Below are 27,681 nucleotides of genomic sequence, written 5' to 3'. Positions count from 1 at the left end.
TTGAGGGTTTTCCATGAAAGGAAGCGACTTCGTTTGACTTTGTGTGCTATTTTAGATGCAAAATTTCTTCCATTCAAATACGACTGTTCTGTCCTTGTACAAAGCCAACCGCGTGCAGAAAAAAAAATGATATTGACTATGACATGGCACAAAATTAATTTAATTAATTAGAATTAGGTGACGTCTTTTTTGCTTTGATAGAAAAACACCAAGGCACAAGATTTACATCTTCATGCTTTCTGTCCCTCTCCCTAGATCACTTTATACCATACATAAACCTACAAAATTGCGTGCTGTGGGAACTTTAATTTTGTGACTTACTAGTCACCTACGCAAGTATTTAATTAGTTTATGAGTTTAATTTTCAGGTGATGTGAACTAAAGATTTTTATATAGCCAGTTAATTAGAAATTATTTTAGATATTACTTGAAAAATAATTATTACAAGACCTATTCATTTTATCATACATGGAAAAAAATAACTTTTTCATTATCAGTATATTTAAATTAAATTCTTATTTTATTTATAAAAATAAGGGACTAAGTGTATATTCGGTTTAGTTTTAGAAACAAGTTTCTCAGAACTAAAAAATAAGAAGGAAATATTAAATCTCAAATGAACTAATTGGTGAAATTTAAACACTGATGATCTAAATTTATTTTTATCGGTGAAATTAAAAGGGCATGTAGCAAAGTATAAAGACAAGGACTAATTGAACTAATAGTCTAATACACCCCTTTTTAACAACGATTTTTATAATTAGTTTAAATTTAGCATAACTGATTTTAATAAACAATTTTAGAAGTTAATTTATGCTTCAATATGTGAAAACAATTATTTTTAGGAATTAATTTATTTAGATAATAGAATAAAATTATCTTGATATTATGATAACAATATTTTGATAATAATGTTACACACTTATTCTTAAAAAAAATGCTTATCTCAACATCACATCCTTTTCAAGTGAAAAATCCGAAGGCCATGGTTACTATTGAATAGTCCTCCTTTTTGTCGCAATTGGTTTGGCCACGGGCCATTAAGTAGCAAACAAAACTAGAGTGAAGCTTTAACGAATAGGTTAATTGATGAAAGGAGGCAACCCCTGGGAAAAAAAAAAAAAAAACAGAAATCAAATCAAAGATCGCAATGATAAGAAATACTATTCATTTTTTACAACCACTTTTTCAGTTTTCCACCCTTCTCTCATACTTTTTTTCTTCTTTATATAATTATATATCTATATGAACTTTGTTGTTATCTTATTTAGTTAGGAAACTAAGATATATTAATACGACAGAGCATCGATCTGTTTATGAGCTAGCGAAGTCAATTTTTGTACCTCGAAAAATTAATGTCTAGTTCTTGGCCAATGATACTCTAACAACAAAAAAAGAAACTAGTTTATGAGGTAAACTAATATTTCCATTTATATATCCATGAAGGAAAGGGCGGAGGGGTTATATATATATATATATGACTAAGGTATTAAATAGTAGTTAGTACCAAACAAGAGACATAGTACCATATATGGGACAAAAAAAAATGTCGATATGAAAGAAAATATATATTACAACTCTACAATTAATGACACTTTTAACAAGATTTACTTTTAAAAAGTCAAAATCTTCGTTCGCCGGAAGAAATTAAATTCTGAAATTATTGATAATTCATCATGTAAAATGTAATTAGTCCTGGCCAGAGAAGTAAACTTTATTTGCAAGGTAAAGAATTCGAATTCTAGAACTTTTATCCTAGAGGATTTTACCTAAAACTTTTATCCTAGAAGATTATACCTAACCACTATCCTCAGTTCTTGGATTAATCTCACTTTTACCTGTGTAAGACTCTCTTATTAACGATTGTGAATTTAATTAAAATGCACGAATAGTGTAAAAAGATTATACATTCACCCAACATGATTGTTATGTATGATAAAATAAAATTAATAAATTTTATAAAAAAATTAAAAGTTAAATTTGAAATAATTTATAGTTGGTTAACAATAAAATTAAAAATATTTATACTGTCTGCATTTTAAAATTAAACTCGTAAATTGTGAATATAATATGAGTTTTTATTTGCTGGATTTTATCTATCTAATGTAAATTTAAAGAAGGTAAACCCTATAGTTTGTGTTGTTTCTTGACTGCGAACATTAATTGCCTTTTCTTCACCCTCATTAATTTTGGTTCTTGCATTAATTAAATGTCTGAATGTTCATTTGATCATTAATTATGTTTGATTTCAAGAGTCCATCTCATAAATTACTGTAATTCTCTAGGAATTTCCATACACAGTGTACGTTAAAAATCAGGTCAGGATGTTGTAAGATCTCTTTACATTATACTAAAAGTATTTTTTTTAATATAAATAAAAAAAACATAAGCAGTTTGAAATGAATTAAAAATAAGCCAAAAAAAACTTATTTCAAAATATATGCAGTAAATATTTAAGACAAAATAATTGTATGAAGTATAAAATTATAAAAAAAAATTAAAGGCGAGGTTTAAGAATTTAAAATGTTAATCTAAATGAAAATTTTTCACATAAAAAATCTTTGCATAAAAGAAAATCTTGAAATAAATAATAATTTGAGAATTTAAAATAAAATATAGAATAGGTATTAAATAATTATAAACAAATATTTTTATCTTTAAAAATCAAAATTTAAATATATAATATAAAGATTTCATGTTTTGGTATTCATTATTTTAAAATGGAGGTTAACACTTAAAAATATTAAGTTTATAAATTAATAGGATCAAATAACCGAAAGGAGTGATCATTGACTTGCATTCATTTGCAAGTCACTCTTTAATTTGAAATGAAAATGATGTCAGATGCAAATAAATGTCTTTACTTACCACTCAGCTGTCCTCATGCTAAGAAAATAGTGATGACTTTCGTTTGCATGATTCATTTCCACCTAGCACCCATGTCCTAAGCTCCTGTTCGGTAACAACTTTTATATGAGAAATGGGATAAAAAAGTAATGCATCGAAAGGTTTTCAATTAACCTATTTTTATAATAGCCAAAAGATTAATAAGTCGACTCGAGTATAAGTCAGGTCACATGTTAATGGCTTTGAATCTTCACTCGTTTCTTTAGGGTAAAAAAACATATAAGTACTTAGGTAGATATTAAGTTTAGAAGTAATTAATTTTTATCACAAGTGAAACCTAAAATACATTTTAAAATATTTTTTTTACTTTAAATGTAATCGATTTTTTTACCATCAACAAGATCTTTTTTTTACTTTATAAATATTAATAACAAATATTTTTTTGTTAATGAGTCTAAAGCATAAGTTTTAATTGCTTTATCCTACCTTGATTTTGATATATGTTTCCCAGGCTTATTAATTAAATTATTTTAACAAAATTTTATTATTTTTTTTCTAAGATCACATATATTTATTACGAAAAATAATTATATTCAAATAAAAAATATTCATAATATGATCATTAAGCAAGTGATCTTAATAACTTAAGAAGGAACCAAGTGATCTTAATAACTTAATAAGGAATTGAGCTATTTTAAAATTATTTTGCACTCAACCTTTAATCCCAATGAAATTTGATTATATTCAATTGTAGAAAAAGTGAGTTGTTTTATCCAAACCCTGCAAAATAAGCAAATAAATGCACTTAAAGGAGTATAAGTTAGAAGAGAATGCACCAATATTTTATATTGGTTCAGTTAACCTAACCTACATTCGGTCTTTGAGTAGCAACTTAAGATTTTTTACTAAGTTCACAAGTTACAGAAGCTAATTATGTCACCACCTATGATGACTCTTCAAATGGACACTCCCTTGAACTTTCAATCTAGTCCCTGGAGATCACACACCATAGTGAATCTGACAAAAAAAAATAAGATAATTATGTCACCACATGTGACAATCCCTCGAATGGACTCCCTCCCCTTCCCCTCAGATATAACCCTTAAGCTCCAAATCTTTGATTTACAATATGCTAACATTCACTTTCCATAGTTGGGAATAATATCTCAATTAAGCACTAACACTTTCTCTTTCTCAACTAGGAAAGCATCAATGATTCAAGCTGTAGGAACCTTTTTTTTTTGTCTTTGCAACGGATATTCCTTAGCCCACTAGACTAAAGATTAATCCTACTTGCAGTGCTGTAATTGCCGCTAGCCTGAAGGATTTCAGGGATCGAACACAAGATTTTCTACTAAATAGATCGTTCCCACAACGTATGAGCGCAGGATGCCTAACCACTATGCCAACCCATCGGGTTCGAAGCTATAGGCATGCACCTAGCTCTCCTCTAACTGTTCTGTTTATGCTTGGATTTTTTCTACTGTTCTTATGCATTTATCTATTAAGGAATGTTTCTTATTTATAGTGAATTGTATTTCTGAAAGACATGAAAATTTTATCCTTAATGTCATTTTTGTTTTTTGGGACCAAGTATTAGTACTTTGCAATTTAATACGCTAAAGTTAAAGGCTTCTCTATTAGAAACTATAAGGTAGATAGATTATGCTACAAGACTTTTTATTCAGCGCCCAATTCAACGAATTGAATATAACAATTTCCACATTTTACATAAGCAACTTTACAGATAAAATGGAAGACTCAAGGATACGTAAGTATATATGTAACTAAGGAATGGAAGACAAAGCATGAAGTTATTAGGAAAAGTGAAAATCAAGAAATTGGAGAGTAAGGACCCTCTTGAGCTTACAAGGGATGCAGAGATTGACGTTGCTTCGAAGAGATATATCTGTTCTTCAATCAGGGTCTTCTGAGTAAAATGTTTAGGATAGTTCTTTTGGTGTGTAATAATGATGAAACTCCCTGATTGTACTTAAGAACCAAGAAAAACGGGAATCTATAACATATCATGAAGCAAATCAGAACTCCTAAGTCCCACCATTTCGAATTCCAAACATATTGTTAAGTATCTCTTCACCCTTTATCTTGGTATCCCCAGGCACCTCTGGTTCAAATTCAAGACCAATCAGGTCATTCTTGAACTGACCCTGTGTTTCACAGTAAAAGAGCATAGTCTAAATATATAAACAATGCATAGGCCAATTATTCTAGTGGGTTTACTATTTGGAAATGGTAGTTGTAGCTTATTTATTTTTAAAAAAAAATAGTATAATTATAGAATAAAATAATCCTATTTAGTGAAACAATCAATTATTTTAATAATGGCATCCATACAATCACTAATGACATTTTGTACCTGTATTGACCATGTAATGTAGCTGATATAGGACATAGGATAGCGCCAAAAGAATTTTGGAAGGTCTGCTAGACTTCTGAATATATTAGATGGCACCATCATGAATACCTGTGTGCACAACTTTATGTCATAAGGTAAATAAGACTTCAAATTCATGATAATAAGGAGGATGATCTTTGAATATGCTCACAATTGCACCAGTTGCAGTTCCCATTTGCTACCAATAAGTCAGGTGCAAGTGCTGCAAAGAATAATGTGCAGCCTTCTGTGACAGCAATGAGGCAAAATATACTCATGCAAAAATAGCAGTATCGAGACCAGACTGGGTGAAAGTTCACCATGTGGTAAAGTATTGTTCCTGAAGAGAGGGAAATTGCAAGAACAAAAGGGAGAGATCAGAGGAAATGTGACAGCACAAACATGGCCTCGCCGTAATGATTCCAAACCTTTCACGTTTGAAGACCTGGTTTTTAAGGGTCATGAAAAGAGTGAGCTATATTTTATTTATTTATTTAACTTAATCTTACAGAACCAAAATTGAGATATATGCTATCTTAAGTGCTTTGAGTACCTTTAATTCCTCATGGTAAAAGGGTACGCCGCCTAAACATATGTAGATCATTAAGCCAACGATGAATCCATCACACTTGCCTCTAGTTAAGATTGCTTCAGTACTTGTTCCTATGTTGAAAAGAAGGAAACCAGCCCTAACTGATATAAAGATATAGAATACAATCCTTAAACAATAGTAACCAATGTCTCTGGTCATATTTAGGATTGATCTATTTGTCAATGTGCATAGCTGCTTCAGCCTGCTGGTATCATATATCTTCCCAACTAAAGGTTCTTCCTGCAACATAGTAACATATGTGCCTTCAATCAGCATAGTTACTTGAGTGAATTGTACTGAAGGAAACAAAGACCAAAAGAAAAGAAAAAAAGGGTAAAAGTAAAATATGGCCAATATTGTAATTGTCATTTCCAGCTTTTGCTATGTGCTTAAAAGTCATCAACAGGGAACAGGACCAACAAAAAAGTGAGAAAGTTTAATATGTGGCCTTATACAAATTTATCTTACACTTCGTTTGATTTCTCTGATTTTTTTTCCTTGCATTTTCTGAATGAATGGAATTCCTGTAGTACTTTATGAGTTCTGATTTGATCACTTCTGTTGTCATATTCATTAGAGAATTCCATGAAGATGAGGCTTCCTAAACACAAAATTCACCAGCAATATATACAAGCAACAAGAAGCCACAAAATCATGTTGAAGAAAACATGAAAATATTGAAACATATTATTGAATGAGTTTTATATATTACTGACACTAACATTTTTGGACTGCATTAAGGCTGCAACACCATTGAACTCTGAGCTAACACAACCAAGGAAATGCTCAGGAGGACTTATTCTAGTTGGACAAGGGAACCCTGCATCTGCAAAGAACTGAACAGGAAGAAGAGAATTTAGACTTCATAAAATATTTATTCTTTTTTTCCTTCTCAAGTGGTGAAATTCAAAGAACTTTCTCTACCTTTACAGTCATAGTTGCTTCTCCAAAATATACAGCTTCACCTCCTGAAAGGAGGACCAGATCGTCAAAAAGGTTGAAAACTTCACCTCTTGGCTGGTGAATGCAGCATATAACTATTCTTCCATCATGTGCTATGTTTTAACAGAGAAGAAATCACATAGAAAGCAGCTGCACTATCCAACCCACTAGTGGGTTCATCCAGAAACATCACATGAGGTTGAGTTATGATCTCAATGCCTATGCTAACCCTTCTTTTCTCTCCACTACTTATGCCTCTCAAATGCCAATTCCCAAGTCTGCTATCTGTACTATCTTGCAGACCCATTTCAGCTAGTATCTTGGTTACCACCTTGTCAATCTCATTTTTAGTCATATGTTGATGGATTGGCAAGTGCACCAATGCGTTTCAAGTAGTAAAGTTAAAACGGAAGTCCGAGTATCGTATCCACAAAGACTTTGTTTGTACTTATGTAGATGAATATTTGATTAAGAAAAAAAATTGGAAAGGTTATAGAAAAACAGTAATTTAAATTGACAGAAAATTAAGTCAAACAAGAAAAAGAATTAAACATGAATTAATTAAGTACAGAAAAGATGAGAAAATCCAATATTATTGTAGAAGGAAAATTAAAAGCTGTGAATGTTGAGAATTTAGCCTATTACTCTTTTATGTAACGAATATCAACCTATCCCTAGTAATGACTTTATTTAGATACCTTTTCCCTAGAAAATAACGTTTCCCAATGCTATCCTAAAACTTACCATGTAAATGGGTGATCAAGCCACAAGCAATAATATTGAGCACATGAAAAGATAATGCAAATGTAATATTCATAAATAAATAAAAAGAAAAATTACATCAAGAGTAGTTGGCTGTCAAGTTTTCAACAAATGGAGTTTAACATCTCATTGTCATGGAAACTTTACTATTGCAAGATGAGAATATTTAATAAAGGGGAAAAAGATAAGAAAGAGGATGGATGGAAGGAATGGCTCCCAATCCTTGATTCTCCTTCTTCTAGCATTTGTCTTCTATAAAGAATTGTATTATCTTGAAATTTTTATGTGTCTTTTCTTTTTTTTTCTCTTCTTCTTTTATAGGTGCAGATTATTAAATTTCTTGCACTAAGTTTGTCTTTACTTTCCTTAAGTAATCATATTTTTCTTTATTATTATGAACCAGAATCGTATTTATGCATAGGATCTAGTTATTATAATTGATAAAACTTAGATGCAATTTCTTATGTGTTTTTGGTGATGCTCTCTTAGGATGCACCAAAATAGGGATGGGACATATATGGATACGAGAAGGGAGACAGGAAATTGTAGATCTAGAAATTTCAAGATATTAGTACGACTAAAAAATGACAATTTTTTTTAATATTTTTTATTTTTCTCCATCTCTTTTTCCATCATATTATAAAACTTATCATATTTATATTTTTTCTCTTTTTTCGATCTCTCCCTGGATGTTAAATGGTATTGTAGGTGCCCATTAAATATTTTTCATTTTACATAGGGACATAGACCTAATTTGCTTTTCATCATTATTATTATTATTATTATTATTATTATTATTTTTATGAAAGAAACAACTTGCTTGCTTGTAGCTGTACTTGTTAAGAAAGCCCAAAATAATTAAAACAAACATTTATTACTAAAAAATGCGAAATATATATACTATAAATAACGTAAAAGACATCGATAAACATTAAGTTTCCTATGTTTTTGTTGGAGTACTATAAGGTCTATTGGCAACAAGCTAGCAACAGAGGAGAAGAATCAGAATTCAGAACTGAAGCAGACATGGCCGAAGGAAGAAATGAAGCCAAAGACAGAACCATGGAAGCGCCTTCTTCTCACAACAAATTGTCTCGTACTCACCATCGGCACCTCCGGTGGGCCCCTCGTGATGCGTCTCTACTTCCTCCATCGTTGCCACCTCGTCTGACTCTCTAGCTTCCTCGAAACCGTCGGCTTCCCCTCAAAATTTTCCTTTTTTCCCTTTTTCTTTAATTCTGGCTTGCGGTGATGTGCATGTAGGCCACTATCGTCCCCAATATGTCTCCACAAAATGAAGTCGTCATCCCCGTTTTGGTCAGTCGTACCCAATAAGTCCACGACATTTCCTGGCTGTCTTCTGGCATACCCATCCCATCCTCGTCCCCATGCAGTACCAGAGACGGGAAACACCACCTAGTAGGTGTCCCGTGCTTCATAGATGCTCTCCAATTAAAAATAGGGCTTAAACCTTGTAATCTATGTAATAAAAATTTGCATTAAGAGCAACATAAATTATTAATGTTATTGTCGTTGTCACCACCGTTGTTGTTAATGTGGAATGTGACTCAAAATCAACAAAGCCCCAAATGTGAAGGATTGAATTAGTTGATGTCATCCCGGTAGACATACACGACATAAATTCAGTTGTCATACCTGAATTGGTGACTTGACACCAAAGGAAAATCTTTTGCTCCTAAAGCTAGCAACTTGTGTCTATAAATACTTGATCATGTAATTGAGAAGAGAGAGAGATTTTCATAGAGAGAAAGAGAGTTCAAAAGGAGATGGAGAGCTAGGAGATTCAGAGAGATTTTGTTAGAAAGAAACTCCGAGAGATTAAAGCTAGTTTCTGCTTGTATTGAACTTGTAATCTTCATGATGAATGTGATGATGATAAATTGCACTTTCCCATGGATGTAGGCACATTGCTGAACCACATAAAATCTTGTTGTAGATCTTGACTTTGTACTTTGCTGTACTCGTTCTTGTTTCTTTGATCTTGTGAGGATCTCAAAGACTTTAAAGAACCAACAGTTACCATTATCATTATCACTATCACAATTCTCATTGTTGTTACCATTATTGTCATCGTATATAGATAATCAATATTAAAAAAGATATCATACTAAATTTTACGTTATTTTATTTGTATTGCACACTTAGCATGAAACAATGGACAAGATAAAAAGTTGTCCAGTAACATGAGTGTTTTTATTACTCATATACTGTCACATAATGATATGTACCTTCTAGAATTTCATTCAACCTATTAGTTTTCCTAAAATTTTCAAACATGTTTTAAGGTTTTTTTTTATATCTTCATTTAATCTTTAGGCACTGTTCTGTTGCTAAACTTACAATATCTATGCAGCCTGTACTTCTGGTAGTCCCCTTGAGTAGTACATTTCCGGTCATGCCAACATTGGTGGGAAGTATCCCTGTTGTAAGCCGAATAGAACATGTTCACTACAACATAATAATATTGCTAAAGGAAATATAACAGAATGCAGAGTCTTGTATGATGGAGCAAATTCGGTTTTGAAATGTTTGCTTCAGTGAGCTGAAAACTGCAGAAAGTATACGGGAAATTTTAATTTACGCTGAGAAATTTTGGAACAAGTGAATTGATGACTCCTACAATGCAATTTTTTGTATAGAATAACTCCATCTGTGGCTGTTAAAGTTTGGCCAATGATTAAACAGAGTCATAATTTTATTATTATTATTATTTTATAACACTATCGGTTAGAGTGTCAACAGGGCTTCAAATCTCAAAAATGAAGTATTGGTTAGGGTACAAGTAACACAACCTAAATATATTTTCAAAGAAAAAAAACCTACAACATATTTAAACCTTTTAAAGAAGTGAAAACAACCTAAAACCCAGATTAAGAAAAAAATACTCAGATCAAGAAAAGTTTCAAAGGTCGACGATGGCCCTCCGCCGTTGCACTTGCATTCTAAAGGTGAACACCCTCCATCCCGTTCTTCTTCTCTCCGACAACCATCACATTTTTCACAGATCTCTGCACGTAACGTTGCGCATGCAATCATTCTGACCTCACACCACCCTCTGTCGTTTTTTACTTTTTTTTTTAAAAAAAAATCCTACATATAATCTCAGTATGACAAAAATCACACAGGACATGCTTACCTGGCCAGTTAACAATCACGTAGGTAATGAATTCCTACTAAGCAAGAATCTCAAACAAAATTTTTTAAATATTACGAACCAATCATGAAATAAAAAATATTAGGGATCAAATGCAAAAAAAAATAGGTTTGTCATGGACCAAAAACATATTTAAGCCTTTTAAAAATTAACAAACTTATTCAACATAAAGATTTGTGATTCTTAGATAATCATATGCTTCATGGTTTGAACTGATCCACAAACGAAAATCAAATAGGCAAAAACATTAGTTTATTATGAATAACAGATCTTATTGTTACAATTCTAAAACCAAATTTACATCATTATGTCTACAATATTACATTGCAATTTTTTTGTCTCAGACGATATGGATGCTGAGCTTCTTGCTATTCGGTCACGATTGTATTTGTGTGGACAAACTTTTCAACAAATACATATAAATAAGAAAATAAACATACGAGAAAGTGAAATAAATTAAGTTCCTCTCATAAATTAAATAATTTATATATCCTAAAGTTTTTGAAAAATTAAGATGTATAAATTAATTTTACCTTATGAGAGAAATTTGATTTGTTTTTTTTCTTCTATCAGTAGTTTATTGAGAAATTTAACACTAAATAGACATCTTTCTGCAAATTGTAGACTTTCCCCGGCATCTATGAAACCACAACATGGGGGATGTCGATGATCTTTTGCTATACCGAAGCGCCAAGAAAAGAAGCAATCTGTGAACTATTAACAAAATAATCAATGCTGTTAAGTCCCACCATTTGCCATGATTCAACGGGACACCAAATAACAATGTTAGGACTTGCTCCCCAGTGAGTTTTGGGTTCCCAGGTAGCAGAGGATCAAATTCAAGCCCCAGCATGTCATTCTTGTACTGTCCCTGTAGATGAATATAACATGGCAGGGTTTTATTATTATTATACAGCAAAATGAGGGATTTGATCATATCAACTGTTAAGACTTAAGAGTATTAGACTATCATAAGTAATTGGAACTTATTTTTTACTTTCTTACTTTGTACAGACACAATCCAGGTTAGAAGGTATACATTAGGAATATAATGCTACATCCTAGGGTGTTTTATATTTTCTTTCACTCTGAAAAAACGTGATTATATTTCCTATTTTTAATAATAATTAAAAAATAAAAATATGGTGGCATTGTTTTTTTCTTATGTGAATATGATGGCATTGTTAATCATTAGAGTTTAATTTTTACATATTTATAGTGTAAATTTCACATTATCAACTAATATAAATATAATTTTTAAAAAAATTATTATAAAAGTCAATGAATTTATATTATACGTAAATTTATGATTAGAAATCGGTGTAAGTGTATGGACTATTTTCTATTATTATTATTATTATTATTAAGACAAACAAAAAATAATATAAAAATATTTTTTTATTAAATGACTATTTTAGTTTCTTAATGTGTAAACGAATGATAAAATAGTTCCTAAAGAAAAAAAAATTCTGATTTAGTCTTTCGATATGTAAAAAGTACACAATTGTATCTTGTTACTAGGTTTTGTGATACCAAAATAAGAATTGTAGTATTTTTTTATAAATTTAAGAACTAAATCAGATTTTTCGTTTTTTCAATAACTAAATTGTCAATGGCTGACAAATTTAGAGACCATAATTAAAACCAACCGTCCAACCGTTAAATTAAAAAAATGACATTGTACCTGCACTGCCCATGTAGTAAAACTGAGGTATGACATGGGGTAGCGCCAAAAGAACTTTGGAATGTCTTGCAGTGGTCTGAATAATAGAGAGGGCATCATCATGAAAACCTACAGCAAACAATTCAATTAAAATAATGATCCAGTTCTTACAAGTTACAATCATGCCTCATATGAAGAACAGAGAAAATTAATTGCTTACAATTACACCAGTTCCTGTTCCTAAGCCCATCAGCACATTGGGGACCACTGAGGCTACAATCATCATGCAGCACTCAACAACGGATATGCAGCAGAATAAGTCGATACAGAAAAATGCAAAATTAGTTAAACCCGGATGAAGTTGCACCATGAAGTAAATGATTATTCCAGACGAGAGAGATGTTAGAACAAGGAAAGGGAATGATGATATGATGTTTGAAACTACAAATGCAGCCTCTCCATAATGCCCTTTGGACCTTTCACCATAGAACACCTGATTTTTTGTTTTGATTAGATACAAAGCAGAATATATACTGTATGAATTTGGTATCTTTTGGAGTAAAAGGAACCATTGTTTTACCCACCTTCAATTCTTCAATGAAAAATGGTAATCCTCCACATGACAAACAAATATTGAACCCATAGATGAATGATACACACTTTCCTCTATCCAATATTGAGTTGTTGGCTGTGCCAATATGAAAATAGAGGGTGCCAACAGTGATTCCTACCAATATGTAGAATACCATCCTCAGCCAGTAGTAACCAATATCCCTAGTCATGTTTACGAAAGATCGCTTGGTCAATGTGCACAATTGCTTCCACCATGTGGCACTGCTACCTATGTTGGGCTTAATTTTTTGCTCCTCCTACACATTTGCATCGCTTAGATCAGTAAGATATAGAACAATTTTCCTATGCTTTTTTTTTTTTATAAACCAAGGTGGATTGAAACTTTACAACAAATTAGGTTGGCACCTCAAACGCAATTGTTGGGAATTATGCTTCATTCTAAATGATTATGTAGTTGGTAAACAATATACCAGTTTACAAAAGCAGATAAATGCAAGATAATCAAGGTAGAATTTGTTTAAAAAGAAAGTTATACTATGAATACTAAAAAAGGAATAAGAAACTGTTACATTAGGTTTCAGTTGTTGAATTCTTCTTCTCGCATTGATCATTATCCCTGAACCTTTATAACTTCGAATGAGTGTCTCTCTAATCTCGGCTTTTTTTGTTCCCAGTGCTGAATTTGATGAAGATGGCTGTCAATCAGGATATTGAAATTCACATTTAGAAGCATTGTCATTTAACAAAAAAAAATAAAAAATAGATGAAATAAAAAGGCTACAAGATGCAAACCAAATCTAACTGTGATCTTGCTAGAGCTGAAGTAAGCAGGTCAAAGTCCAAATTGATACACAGAAGGAAATGATCTGAAGGATTTCTTCTAGAAGGGAAGGGTAACCCTGCATCAGCAAAAAACTATTCCCAAACTTCATTTAGTGACTCAAAATTTTCAACTAACTTTGTTGAACTGTTTTTGTTTGTGTGACCAAGTTGTTTACCTTTAGAGCCATGTTGGCTTCCCCAAAATAAACAGTTTCCCCAATTGAGAGCAAAAGCAAATCATCAAATAGATCAAAAGTTTCACTACTGGGTTGGTGAATGGAGCAGATAACTATCTTTCCATTGAGAGCAATGTGGCATAGAGATTGAATGACATAGAAAGCTGAGGCACTATCAAGTCCAGTAGTAGGTTCATCAAGAAGTAAGACATGGGGTTGTGTCAGAATCTCAAGGCCAATGCTAAGTCTCTTCTTTTCACCATTACTAATACCCCTACAATGCCAATTTCCAATCCTAGTATCTGCACAATCTTCCAGACCCATTTCCATTATTGTTTCTTCCACCACTTTGTTTATCTCTTCTTTGCTCATTTTAGAAGGAAGCCTCGTGTTTGCAGAGTAAGTTAGGGTCTCTTTTACAGTCAAAGTACCCAAGAAAAGTTCCTCTTGTGCAACGTAGGACTGAAAATTCAAGAAATAATACACATAGCCACTTATGTCATCATGAGGATATTTCAAAGTAAACAGAGAGAAAGGATAAATCATAAAGCTATTACTATCACGTGATTAGAGTCATCTGGCTTTCTTACCACTTCCTTGGAATATAAGCTTCTCTTCCCATTGATTAGAATGTTCCCGGTTACAACAACATTTACAGGAAGTCTTCCTACAGAAGAAAAGATAATGATATATGAACACTACTATATCTTTCAAACATTATCACTCATTGTGTTTTTTTTATTTCTCTTCCTCTCATATCATATCACATATTATCAGAAATGGAGCCAAGCATAGAAGATGGGAGGGGGTTCGGGTAAAACCTAATATTTGGTTTGTTTTGCGAAAGTTTATATAATAACCGTTTAGACTCGTACATGCAGCCCATACTATCGACCACTAATTCAGTACAAAATGTTTTTTTTATATACTTTCATATTAATTACAGTATCTCCAATCTATACTTTTTGAGTATTTTTTCTATAATAAATGATTAAGGATATAATAAGAAAAAATATGTAAAATAAAACAAAAAAATGCTAAGACATCAAACAAAGTTTAATTAACAGATAGAATAATGTGTTAAAAGAGTGTTATGCCCATTGAAAACAAACTACACATATATTGTGGTAGAAGAATTCAGTTTTCATAAGAAAGATAGTATAAGAGACAAAAAAGGGAGAGAGAGACCAGCCAATGAGTCGAGGAGGGTGGTTTTGCCAGAGCCAGAAGGACCCATGACAGCCATGATCCTACCAGCTTCAGCAAAACCAGTGATTCCACTAAGCAACTTCTTCTTGTCTTCCAAAAAACGGTGCTGGACGGTTATATCTTCCCATAATATCACCATAGTATAGCCTTACTAGCTACAAATTAATCATATGGGAGGAGTATTATGTTGTATAATTTACTTCTCCCCCTCGTTTTATATATATATCATAATAATCCATACTTACAACGCGTGTGATATTGCATAATAATATGATCTGGCTTTGTACGTACACGTACGTTATGTGATAAAAGACTAAGAACTAGAACAAGAAAATTAAAAGCTGACTTTTCCTAACATGGTTGTTTATCAATATTCAAGATTTTGTCCCCTTGAACCCAAACCAGCAAGGAGGTCATAAGTGTTTAATATTTTAGTTGGAACTAACATGATAATTAATTTAAAGTTTAATAACTAAGTTTTTAGTTCCTAAATTTTTTTTAAATTTAATTTTTAGTTTTTAAACTTTTATTTGACAAGGTCAAAGTTTTTTAATTTTTTTCATTAAAGTTTTTAGCACTTAAATTTTTATTTGATCCGTTAAGATACCCAAAATTTTTAATTATTTAATCCCTAAACAAAAGTTTAAATTCATTATTTTTAATTATTTAATAAGATTTCAATGATTAAAAACTGAATTTTCAAAAATATAAAAACTAAAAATCTTAATAGAAAAAAAATCAAAGAACCTTGATTACACAAACAAAAGTTTAAGAACTATAAGTTAAATTTTAAAAAAGTTAAAAGACTACAAATTTACTTAACCCTTAATTTAGTCGTATTTAATATTTTGGATTAATTCAACACCATTACACATGTAATGTACGAAGAAAATTATTATATTGTTTAATTTAATGAATGTTAAATTATTTAAATTTATTTATACTACTTTGTAAAAAACACGTATGCTCTATTTAAGATAAAATTATTATAATAAAAAATAACTTAGTTTCATTTTATCTCAAAGTAAATTATTTTATAGACTAGCAATTTTGCTATCAATAACCAGGGACCTATTTCTTCCAAGAAACAAGCTCAGCATCCATTATCGTCTCAAGAGGGTCTTATGTCCCCAAACCTTGCAATATAATACTTTGATACTATTGGGTTCTGCGTAACCATTTAGCCCTTCTTAAGTTTTAACAGTTTCCTTTATGGACTATTGCTAACATTTGATGCCACCCAGTGGCGGACTTAGGTTAATTTGAGAGGTACACTTGCACCTCTCACTTTTTAAAATTGATTAAATTTATAAATAAAATTTTATATTTTTATATTTTATTTTATCTATATTTATATAATTGAACCCTTAATTTTATATTTTATAATTTATATCCACTAACTTAAAATCTTGGATCAGGGATCCGTCACTCATGCAACCACTCTAACTGCATTAACCAGCAAAGCAGCAACTACATTATCTTCTATTACAAAAACAACAAAGTCTGGCTTATTTCACTCGGTAGATATTATTTAGTCTCTTTTGAGGATTTCTTCCAACATTCTTTTAGGTCTCCATCATCTCTATTCACGTATATTTTACTGAAACTAAAGTTGTATAATTGCATTGTTCGGTTTCCTTTTACTGATAAGGGGTAATTTTTTTTTAAAAATATATCAAAATGAATAGATTTTGAATTTATTAAGCGGGTATGAGCAAGTTGAGTTTTAAATAATTAAGGGGGCGTTTGATACAATGTACTATTCCACCGAGCCATGCATGCCCGTACGTACCACAGCGTGGAGTTTTCAAGCAATTAGTGTTGTTTCAAGCATGAAATTAAAATGAAACCTACCGCAATTAAACGAAATAATGAATGATGAAGTTCAAGAGTAATGTACAATGCTCCTCATCCGCATACCTTTACCGGTAAGCATTCGAGATATCACATGATACAAACCTGTTTTTATTTCAGATCTAGGACAATTCAATAATATTTTGCAATATATGATTGGGCAAGTATTTAATCATATACTAGAGTACTAGTAGTTGGAAAGGGTCCCTTTTATTCCCAAAATAACATTTAATATATCTACTTATATGTTGTATCTTCTCTTATTGCAACGTCAAGGTGTTGGTTTTGCCCCATACAGGTGACTAAAATTAAATATGTACGTTCTTCTCACCCTCTCAACTGTTTTATATACATTTTTAGTGTACACTAAAGTATCCATCGCATAACATGCAACCACTATACATATAAATGGCAATAGATATATAAAGGGCCTTCAGTTTTCAGAATCAAGATTTTACAAAACTAATTAACTACAAAAACCATATACATTAGTACATACATACAGAGAGAGAGAGAGAGAGAGACAGACCAGTGATAGAGTCAAGAAAGGTAGTTTTGCCGCAGCCAGAAGGACCCATGACAGCCATAATCCTAGCAGGTTCAGCAAAGCCAGTGATTCTATTAAGCAACTTCTTGTTATCGTGTGCTCCAAAACTTGCAGGTCGCTCAACTGTTACATCTTCCCATATCATCACCATATATGGCTTCTGTTTTGGCCAATTCTATACTAATACTACTACTACTCTGCTTAATTACTCACTTCTCTGCTGCGAGTGGGTGCTATATATGTGTACTGCACTTGCATTCTATATATTATGCATCACAAGGCTTTTATTTTACCTGTACATCGTGTTTAATTACTTTTAGGAAGGGCAAGAGGTCCGAATTTAAAGCACCATCCAGTCAAACATATTAATTATAGTTTAACATCTAACTGCATGTGAATAGTTTAATTAAATATTGACAGTGTAATGATTTTTGTACTGTCATTGGATTCGATTATATACGGTTGTGTATAGTAATTTTTTTCACTTTAATAATAATTATCTTAAAAATTATTTCTTAAGTCTCGAATATAAGTAACAAAAGTCTCTTAATTCTCAAATATCTATATAAATAAAATGGTATTTAAGTAAATATTCATTAGCGGGTAGCATGTAGTATGATATCCATCCCTGCCTTGATTAAAAATGGATAGAGAGAAAATATGTTTAAATTACGTATGGGTACCTATTTAGACACTCATTTTCTATTCGTGGTGGATTTTACCTAATATAGGTAGAGATTTTTTTGTCATCCCTAACGGAGAGGATGAGAATGTCTCAAGAATCGTATGCATTAGCAATGAAAAGCCTTATGTATGTCATAATTTGTACAAGACTAGGCATAGAACAAGCAGTGAAAGCGGTTAGTATACTCATGGAAAATCCAGGTAGAGAGCATTGGAATTAATATTGTTAAGAGGATCTTTATATACATTAAAGGAACCTTAAGTGTTACATGATGTTTTGAAGGATCATAATTTGTTGCCAGGGGGTATGTAGATTCAAATTTTGCAAGTGATCATATTAAAAGAAAATCTACTAACACTTGAAAAAGGGGTAATAAGTTTTTCTTTTGAGGTTGTCTAGTTGTATTATCCTATTTTCTAGAGAGAGTGCTATTGTACTCTCTTTGTATTTAGAGGAAAGTGTGTAATTTCTTCCACTCAGTGAAATTTTTATTGAGTTGCATGTCTTATCTTGATCTCATATATTAAACATTTTAGTTTTTTGATTTTTTATTCTTTCAAATATATTTCTTAATTTGGATTTTAAATTTAATTTGATTTAATAACTACTCAAAAAGTTTCTTTCTCAACCATCTCAAATTACTTTTCTTTTGTCTTTATCCCCTATATTTTATTTTCTTAATTACTTATTTCTTTCAATCTATCCTTTTCATTTTCATTTCCAAAATAAATTTTAATATTCTTTTAATAAAATTATCAGTAATTAAAAATAAATTTGTATCATAATACAAATTATTTACTATAAATCTAAAATATAATTTATTTGTTTAAAATATTTATGTATTGATAACTTTAATTATAACATAATTCATATATTTAAAAAATAAGTATAATTTATACAAACTAAAATACTAATTTAACTAAAATAATAATAATGCATACTTTTTTTCAAGGCATCAAAGTGAACCATTGTCACACAAGGACTTGGATAAATGTTTCTTTCGTTAGTTTTAGTTTTAGGTCCTTCATTAGTTTAAGGGTAATATATTTTTTCGTCAAATATACTACTTTTAGTCCTTCAAGTACTACTTTAACAAATTTTTGTTTTTCTATAAGATGTCATCTAAACCACTTTAAAAACAAAAAAAAATTATGTATTTTAAAATTAGAAGAAAAAAATAAAATCAAACTTCAAAAATTTAAAAGAATTAAAAACATATGTTATTGTTAGTTTTAGATCCTTAGTTTTTAAAAACATGCTATGGCAGGTTAATCGATGGATCAGCGTCTCATGGAGACCAACTCTTGCATTGAAACTTCACGTGATAAATGAAGAGTTGGACAAAAAGTAGGTTTTTTGAGGATGCTGTTGATGACCCCACGATAGACAAATTCTTAAATATTCGTATAGTAGTACTACTAATTATAGTTATGAGATCATAATAAAACACATTTTTAGGAAATTATAATAGAATCACCTAAAATTTAGGAATTCTAAAATTCCCGGACAAACCAATTGTTGCGAACCATCACTCATTAATATGACACACTCTGTTTTGTTCCCTCACAGTCTCACCCCACCTATTCATTCGACCCAAAAATAACCCATGCCTAATTGTCTATCATTTTCAACCCCTGCCCTACACCTCATCATTAATGCAACGGCCATTGACCAATTTGGCCTACGCTAAAAGATCACATCAAGCTGGAATAACATTAACTCAGTTTATGAATGAAATACTTCCTCCAATTTTAAATATAAGAGCAAAAAAGATCTCATTTGTTATAGTGTAAATAAAATATAAATGAATTTCAATTAATTTCACTTTATTTACTGAAATTTTCTCTAATTCAATTTTTGTTTTTAGGAACCTATTTGATTGTCTTGATATCAATCATATGACTTTTAAAATAGAGCAAATTATTTTCATTTCAAATATTTTCATAAAGTTGAAATCTTCTATCAAATAGCATGAATAATAGTTTACATAATGAACTTCATTTTTAAATGGAATTGAGAAAATGAAATGAAATTAACTACCTATTTTAATCATTATAAATTATATAAGGTAAAATTAACCTATAAGTCCCTATACTTTTATCAAATTTTCAATTAGGTTCTTAAATTTTTCTTTCTTCTAATTGGATTCATGAACTTCTAATTATTTTTCAATTGAATCACTCGTTAACTGTTATGAAATATTAACCGTGAGAATTTTCTGTAAAGTTTCTATCTTTTCATATCAATTCAACCTAAGTATTCCTTGAAAATTATTTGGCTTTGCACTATAATTAATACTAATGTTATAAGTTTCTCAAAAACACTTGCTTGATTTTAATTCCTTGATTATTTCACAATAAATTCCCAAAAAGCGCATTTTTCCAAAATAAAAGTTTTCTTCCACACATAATATTTAACTAATTCATTACTTCTTTATCAACATTTCAAAAAAAAAAAACCTTCTTTATCAAAAATAATTATCATTTTTTTTCCTTTGGTAGGATGTCCCCAGAATTATGAAACCCTCAAGTCATTCTAATTAATTGCAGCTCTCTAAAATGACAATTAATTCGAACTACTAATATAACAATCCACCCACCTACCATTGTCGAGTAATTAAGAATTTCACTACAGGTAACCTTCAAATTTCACTTGCTCTGAACTCCGTGGTCATCAACTAAATGTTGATATGCTTAAAGGTTGGGGTAAAAAACTCTAGAACTGAAATGCTTGCAAATCACCCGCATCCTCAGGAAGCTCAATCTCTTTCTAAATTAAATTCATCAATATTTACATGTTACAGCAAAATTTGGATTGAAATACATATAGCACAAAAGGGAAAGAAGGAAAGGTAGGAGATCTAATACATGAGAAAAGGAGGGGGGAAAAAAGAAGATTCAATCCACCTTATGACACAGGCTTGACATTCGGGACATCATCGAGAATGAAAGGTCCAAGCTTACCGGTCCTGAATAGAGTGAGGAACTTCTTGGATACCATTAACCGCGCTTCTGAAGCCTTGTGAGGTATCTTCAATGCCTTCTGGAGTGCACTAAATTGCAGGTCAATAAGGCTCTCCAGGTCACTCTCATCTTCTACGTTCCCATCGAATTCTGTTAAAGTTGAATAGAGTGCACGCTGAACTCCCATTACAAGATCCTATTGTAGAATGGGAATAAATGAAAGTCAAGAAAAAATGTGACAAACATGGGTAAGTTCCATCATCATAAAGTGCAACATCAAATGTGAGAACGAGAAACGTAGTTTAATAGAACCTTTCTGGGTAACTTGTGATGCAAGACAAAGTAGAACTAAAGAACAGAGTTAGACAGCAAGTCCTTCCAAAAATCAAATTATGTGTACTTGCAGACAAAATCAAGTGTGTTGTCTTAGTTTTAACAAGACTGCTGCCATTTTTAGGAACCACGGTTTTTTTGTTACTCTTCTATTAGCTTCTAACAGTTTTTCAAATAGATGGCCCCATAAGGATCATGATGGTGCACAACATTTTGCCTTTATGCTATCAATGGATTTTAAATCAAAAAGTAATAAGCCAACATCATCCAACAAAAAAAGTGACGAAATAACTCAAGATTAAAACCTATGCTACAGTCAAATGGCAGAGCATCTAAAGCAATAGATTCCTAGTGAAATGTTAAACTTAGGAAGTGCAATTGGGACTTTATCAACCAAGGTGCAAAAATTTCCAGCATTGGTAGTTAAAACTTAAAAGCACCATATTCTATTACAGATATAAGAAAAACCACAGAAAAATGCTCATTGTTACCTCAACATAGACCAAATCAGATCTATTTGGCAGATTTCTTCTCTTTGGCTTAAGATTTTTCAGACTATATTCAGGATTTTCCTCAGCTTCATATTCAATCCCATCTATTCTCCTGTTATTTAGGTGATTCCAGTGAAGTGGAGTCCCCCGGGTATCCAAAACTGCCAATAAGTATTGAGCAATACGTTCCTCACCTACTACTGAATCTTTGACAGACTCTGTCAATGCAACAACCAAGTTTACATGACAAAATATACCAGGACATGTGCTACAAAGGATATCATGATTAGAAACCCAACAGATGCAGATGCCCCACATAGACCCATTTAAAGGTAAGTTACATGCCCCATACTCAAATGAGATATTCAGTTTCCAAAAACTGCTCTGGGTAAATAAGTAATGGTGTAAGATGTAGGACACAAATTAAGAACTATCTATATAGGCTGCTAGAGAACAGAGAGATTATTAGTTTAAAATATGACAATATGCCACATTCAAAGAACATCTAATTCACAGTCATTCCAAGAAAATTAATATTGAAAAAAGAAAGAGAGAATAATTAAAGTCATTAAATCCCCTAGTGGTTTAAAACTACATAATTTTGTTTTATTTTGACATAAAAGTTTTTCACCCATTGAAAATGGCCACCTCTATAGCTGCATTGTCCTGGAGTGCCCTTAATGCCTATTAAGTAACATACAAGAATCAAGAGTATGAACTATGAAGTTCTAAAATGTTTTTCCTTTTCATAAATGCAAAGTAATATTCACACACTAAAACCAGCCCTGTGCTTTATGTTATCATGATAAAAATTTAGAACCTCAATAATTATTGAATTATAGAAGAAATGAAATTCAGTATTTGTGTGTGTGTGTGTGTGTGTGTAGATAAGGCAAAATTCTTTAACTTAAATAGAAAGTCATCATCCAATTACTTTGTACACAAAAGAAAACAGGAAATACAGAACAAGGAAATTGATTGTGTGATATGCAAATAATTTGAACAAAAATCAATATACAAGAACGGGACTACAATACAACTATAAGAGTTCAGCGATCAACAAACAACTTTTATATCCTACCTGAAGTATCTGTATGAAAACATTAATCACAACTTCAAAATAAAATCCACAGAAATGCAAATAGATCAGCACTATAAATCGTAATAGAATCAATTTATATAGACCTAGTCGCAGGACAAGTAAGAATCCTTCTTGCAACCTATAGTGCATTGGGAGAAGCATACTCATCCTTGACAGAGCCCCTTCTAAGACTGACTAAATTGAGAGAATAATTGATTGCCTTTATTGAATACCGACAGCCTTTCTATGGACTGCTGATAACAAAAGAAAGAGATGATAAGGGATAGAATCTTGACTAACTAAGGAACTAGATTTAAAACTACAGGCCCTTAATCAATTAAAGGATTCTACTGAATATAAAATTCAACCTATTAAAGAAACAAACTAAAAAAACACTAATTAGGAGATTAGGCAGCATCTGTTGTTGCTGTCCCACACAGGCATCCACATCAGTTCATTAAATGCAATAAAATAGTAAAGAGACAATGTGTTTGTAAGCAAAACATAAAAGCAATAAGAGAAACAACACAAATAATGAACATTATTACAGAAGACTACTACATAAAAATTTCAACATTCTTTTTAAGTTAAAACTTTTAATAAAGTTGACTCGGTCTTTCAAAAAAAATAAAGTTGACTTGCCAAAACATCAGTAAGTCCTATTCATCTGATATATATAGAAATAAGAAACAGAGATTATAGGTCATATCCTTCATAACAATATCTTTCTTGCATGACTCTATAAGGTAATTCATTTTCAGCCATTTACAATTTGCAAATTAGCTTGTAGACATATGGGAAACTGAGAGGAAGAAAAAATCAAATTAAAGCAAAGACTCAACTTCCAAATCATAATTCACAATCCACAGAAGAGGCTTAGACTGAATCCACAGGAATCAAAGATATGGAGATGAAACAAATGTAATTTCAGTAATTACTTTTAGATAAAAAAAAATTTAAAAAAAAAGCCATGAATTGATAATATCAAATTTCAAATTTTATTAATAACCAAAAAAGTATTTAAGATGGATAATTTTAATAGATATAGTACCTGCCAGAGCCAGTTTTAACCCTGTCTCTATGTCTGAGATACTTGGAACCAGAACCCCTGGGGTATCTAGGACATATATGCTTGGTTTATGTGCTATCTGAAACGTCAGGTCAAAGTCATAGTGTAGCTATGGAAACCACCCACTCAAAATAGAAACAAATAACAGATCAATAATAATAAAACAAGATGCAGGAGATGGATAGAATATGCACTGTTTTCTTTCTACCTTATTTTTTGCAAATAATTTTTTCATTCAAGTGCCAAATAATAAATATTCAAGCCATTACTACAAACTTTCAGGATTAGGACCGGACTAGAATATAATCTCTGAAATATATTCTAATGAAACAAAAATAAAAACCATTTCCAAAACACAGTAAGCCATATGTGGTACAAATGCCAAGTATGCAGTACATGGGGGTACAGTTAGTAGGTATTTGGGTTTGATGTGCATTTTGATATTTTGATAGATATACCTCACTCATACATGATTGTATTTTGCTCAAAAAGAAATTATACTAATAATGTATGATCTTAAAATTGCTTCAATTATTTACACTAGTATTTTAAAAGAATTTTCAACTATAAGTTAAAAAGGCAAGCTTTTTTAACGTTCATGCGGGTGTTATATGACAGAAATTAATTAATTGTGTTTTCAAACTGATTGAAATCATTAGTGCATCTAGTCTTGGGACACTTCCTATTGTGATGACATAACAAAACAGGACACATAATACATTGTCTTTAATTTTTTTAACCAAAAGTTAAAACAAATTAAACATTATATCACAAAGTTGTTTATCTTCCCCTCTTCTCACCAGTCCATATAAAAATAATGACCTTAAATTACATAGTATCTTAGTTTAATTCTATATTTCACATTAACGTCTGTTAACCAGACCTTGAATCCAGCAATGTCTTGAGTAACACCAGGTAGCGGACCCACAGCAGCACGCTTCATCTTCTCCTGCACTATCAAACAACACCACTTCAATTCCACAACATAAACCCCTTCCAATTCATTCATTTCGCGAAACTCATACCAGGAAACCGAGACTTTGCAATTTGATGAATGGAGTTAATCAAAGCAGACTTGCCAACGTTGGGAACACCGACCACCATCACAAGCAGCGTGGGTTCCCTGCAAATCACTTCCTTCAACTTGAACTCCACCACCTCCAGAAGCTTCTTCACGGAACTCATGCTGTGCGCGTTTATCGCAACGCAATTCTGATTACAACTCTCAAAATAATGCGTCCATTTCTACAACAACACGAGGCGCAAATAAACAAACAGGTAAACGACAATAACAATGATGGTGGTGGATTATGATTTTACATGCATGATGTTAGGGTTGGCGAGGTCTTTTTTATTGAGTGCGACGACGCGTCGTTTGGCGGAGAGGTGGGGCTGGAGATCGGCGTTGGCGGAGGAGAAGGGAATGCGAGCGTCGCGGACTTCGATGACGAGGTCGGCGAGTTTGAGGCGGTGGCGGATGGCGCGTGTGGCGGCGGCCATGTGGCCGGGGAACCAGGTGATGGCTCCGCCGCCGGCGTTGAACGCCATGTCGCCTAAACCTAACCCTTTCTTCAGCAATTCCTTCAGCCCTGACATTGCTATCTCTTCTCTTTCGGTCACACCTTCGCATTTTCAGTCGCCGGAAATTTCAGATTTCATTACGCCCAGTAATGGCCCAACGGGTTTTCAGCTGAACCCAAGCCCAGTCCGAAAAGGAGGAGAAAAAGTGAAATAGAAAGGATTTTTTATACTAAAAAAATAAAAAGAAAAAAATGTTATTTTGTTTAAGGGTGAGACAGTTTTATAAATACTATTGATAAGATTTTTAAGTCATTTAAAAAGTTTTTTATACCTAAAAAATCGACCTATTTAAAAAACATAAATATTCATTTTTTTATAGAATAGAAACATAAATATTCATTATTGTTGTCTTCGTATTGCAATATGTATTTTAGGGTTGGCGAGGTCTTACACAAAATAATGATATCTGCATGTGAAAAATCTATATTGCATTAAATCTTACATTTATTTTGTATTTTTTAAATATGTTAATCTACGTAAAGAATTAAATTAAAACTTGAAATTAATTTTAGGTAAAAGATATATAATACGAAACAGTTACATACGAATTGTATTTTGGAAAATTTATTGGAGATAAAATCTTAACTGACCCTACCATGTATAGTATTACAACCAGCGAGAGTGGTTCAAGTATCTATTGGTTGTTTTCGTACGAGTATATTTCGTATCAAATAACAAAGCTCTTAATTTTATTGAAAGATAAATTTATGATTTAATTAAAAATTTTATTATAAATATATTTTAAAATAAATTATCATGAATTTTATTTTAAATCTTAAAAATATTTATATCATATAACTAAGTTAAATTCAATTTTCATAAAATCTAATCAATATATTATTTTAATACAAAGTTTTTTGTTTAGTACATAAAATTAAATGGCATTGAAGTATACCTTTAAACGTTTTTCTGTTATGCATTTAATTACTGGTGTGATGCCTCATATTAACCATTTTTAAAGTGGGTTCAAATTCAAAACCAGCATATCTCATTGTAATGCATTACACTAAACACGAACATCATTTTTGGGGCTAATAACTATCAAACCTAACACAACTGCGCAATTACAACTAAAGATGGATAATATATTACCTATAATGATGATCTGAAGCAACCAAGCATCTAACTGATCATGATATTTGGCTCAACTGAGCTTGCAAGATATTCAATGATGATAAATTGATAACGAGTCTTTCGAGATTTAAACTTTTGCTTAATATCAAGAACGGCCAAAGAATAAAATAATTAAAGTTTATATTTTAGAGATATTAATAAAAAAAAATATTTGCTATTAATTTTTATAAGGTAAAAAGATCACATATATTTGACAAAAAGTCACATATATTAACAAAAATGTTTAATATATAACTTTTTCTTTTAAAATAAATAATTTTTTCTTTAAATTTATTTTAGATCTTCCTAATCAATGGGTTGATTCGGTTTTATATTCAAATGGAGAATACTATCGGTTGACTATTTTTTTATTCCTTTATATTTTGGTCTTTATTTTTAAAATGTGTGTATATATAACTTTTTGTTGATTAATTTAAAACTTTAACTTTATTCTTTGATCAATTCTAACATAAGACAAATAATCATGTTTAAACTGGACTCCTATAAATAACAAAACTATACTAAAGTTATATGGCTCTCCAACTTAATAACATTGATAAAATTAGAATAAATTTACATCAATTAATCCACTAATTCAATAGTTTTAAGTAACATTAACTTTTATTTTCTCCACCTCTCATGGTACTACTTACAATTATAAATTTTTATGGTTGAAGTTTTAGTAAACAATAATGTTGAGATAATTTTGTTATTAAATTGTAACGTGGATTTCATAATAAATTGTATTTTGAATGACTAGTTTAATATTAAGTCACAAAATTTATGAATCAATATTTTATTAAATTAT

The 27,681-nt window shown here is 31.2% G+C and overlaps 2 protein-coding genes and 1 pseudogene across 2 annotated transcripts; all 3 read right to left on the bottom strand.

The window, feature by feature from the left end:
• Positions 1 to 4,895: 4,895 nt before the first annotated feature.
• Positions 4,896 to 7,131, bottom strand: LOC100788615 (ABC transporter G family member 15-like; annotated as a pseudogene).
• A 3,817-nt stretch (positions 7,132 to 10,948) lies between these two features.
• Positions 10,949 to 15,327, bottom strand: LOC100787198 (ABC transporter G family member 15). Its single transcript, XM_014771489.2, has 9 exons — positions 15,136 to 15,327; positions 14,538 to 14,614; positions 13,948 to 14,409; positions 13,742 to 13,864; positions 13,519 to 13,644; positions 12,961 to 13,245; positions 12,597 to 12,869; positions 12,398 to 12,505; positions 10,949 to 11,584 (listed from the first exon to the last, which is right to left on the bottom strand). The coding sequence occupies exons 1-9, from the start codon at positions 15,293 to 15,295 to the stop codon at positions 11,309 to 11,311; spliced, it is 1,890 nt and encodes a 629-aa protein (XP_014626975.1). The 5' UTR covers positions 15,296 to 15,327; the 3' UTR covers positions 10,949 to 11,308.
• A 5,667-nt stretch (positions 15,328 to 20,994) lies between these two features.
• LOC100785615 (short integuments 2, mitochondrial) lies at positions 20,995 to 25,948 on the bottom strand. The gene is made up of 6 exons (XM_003554121.5): positions 25,500 to 25,948; positions 25,205 to 25,424; positions 25,063 to 25,133; positions 24,162 to 24,258; positions 22,030 to 22,247; positions 20,995 to 21,401 (listed from the first exon to the last, which is right to left on the bottom strand). The coding sequence occupies exons 1-6, from the start codon at positions 25,773 to 25,775 to the stop codon at positions 21,150 to 21,152; spliced, it is 1,134 nt and encodes a 377-aa protein (XP_003554169.1). The 5' UTR covers positions 25,776 to 25,948; the 3' UTR covers positions 20,995 to 21,149.
• Between the last annotated feature and the right edge of the window lie 1,733 nt (positions 25,949 to 27,681).

This window comes from Glycine max, chromosome 19 (genome assembly GCF_000004515.6).
Source record: "Glycine max cultivar Williams 82 chromosome 19, Glycine_max_v4.0, whole genome shotgun sequence".
NCBI lineage: Eukaryota > Viridiplantae > Streptophyta > Magnoliopsida > Fabales > Fabaceae > Glycine > Glycine max.
Note: the sequence above shows the minus strand (reverse complement) of the source record. Positions and strands in the feature narration are given on the sequence as shown.

Bases quoted from the DNA above. Each gene is read 5' to 3' on its own strand.
- LOC100787198 (XM_014771489.2), bottom strand. From the start codon at position 15,295: ATGGTGATATTATGGGAAGATATAACCGTCCAGCACCGTTTTTTGGAA. The intron at 14,615-15,135 runs GTCTCTCTCTCC...TTTCTTCTGTAG, and splicing joins CCTCCTCGACTCATTGGCTG to GAAGACTTCCTGTAAATGTT. The intron at 13,645-13,741 runs GTTTGCATCTTG...CCTGATTGACAG, and splicing joins CAAGATCACAGTTAGATTTG to CCATCTTCATCAAATTCAGC.
- LOC100785615 (XM_003554121.5), bottom strand. From the start codon at position 25,775: ATGTCAGGGCTGAAGGAATTGCTGAAGAAAGGGTTAGGTTTAGGCGAC. The intron at 22,248-24,161 runs GTACTATATCTA...TTGCATTGACAG, and splicing joins GTTAAAACTGGCTCTGGCAG to AGTCTGTCAAAGATTCAGTA. The intron at 21,402-22,029 runs GTAACAATGAGC...ATTCTACAATAG, and splicing joins CTGATTTGGTCTATGTTGAG to GATCTTGTAATGGGAGTTCA.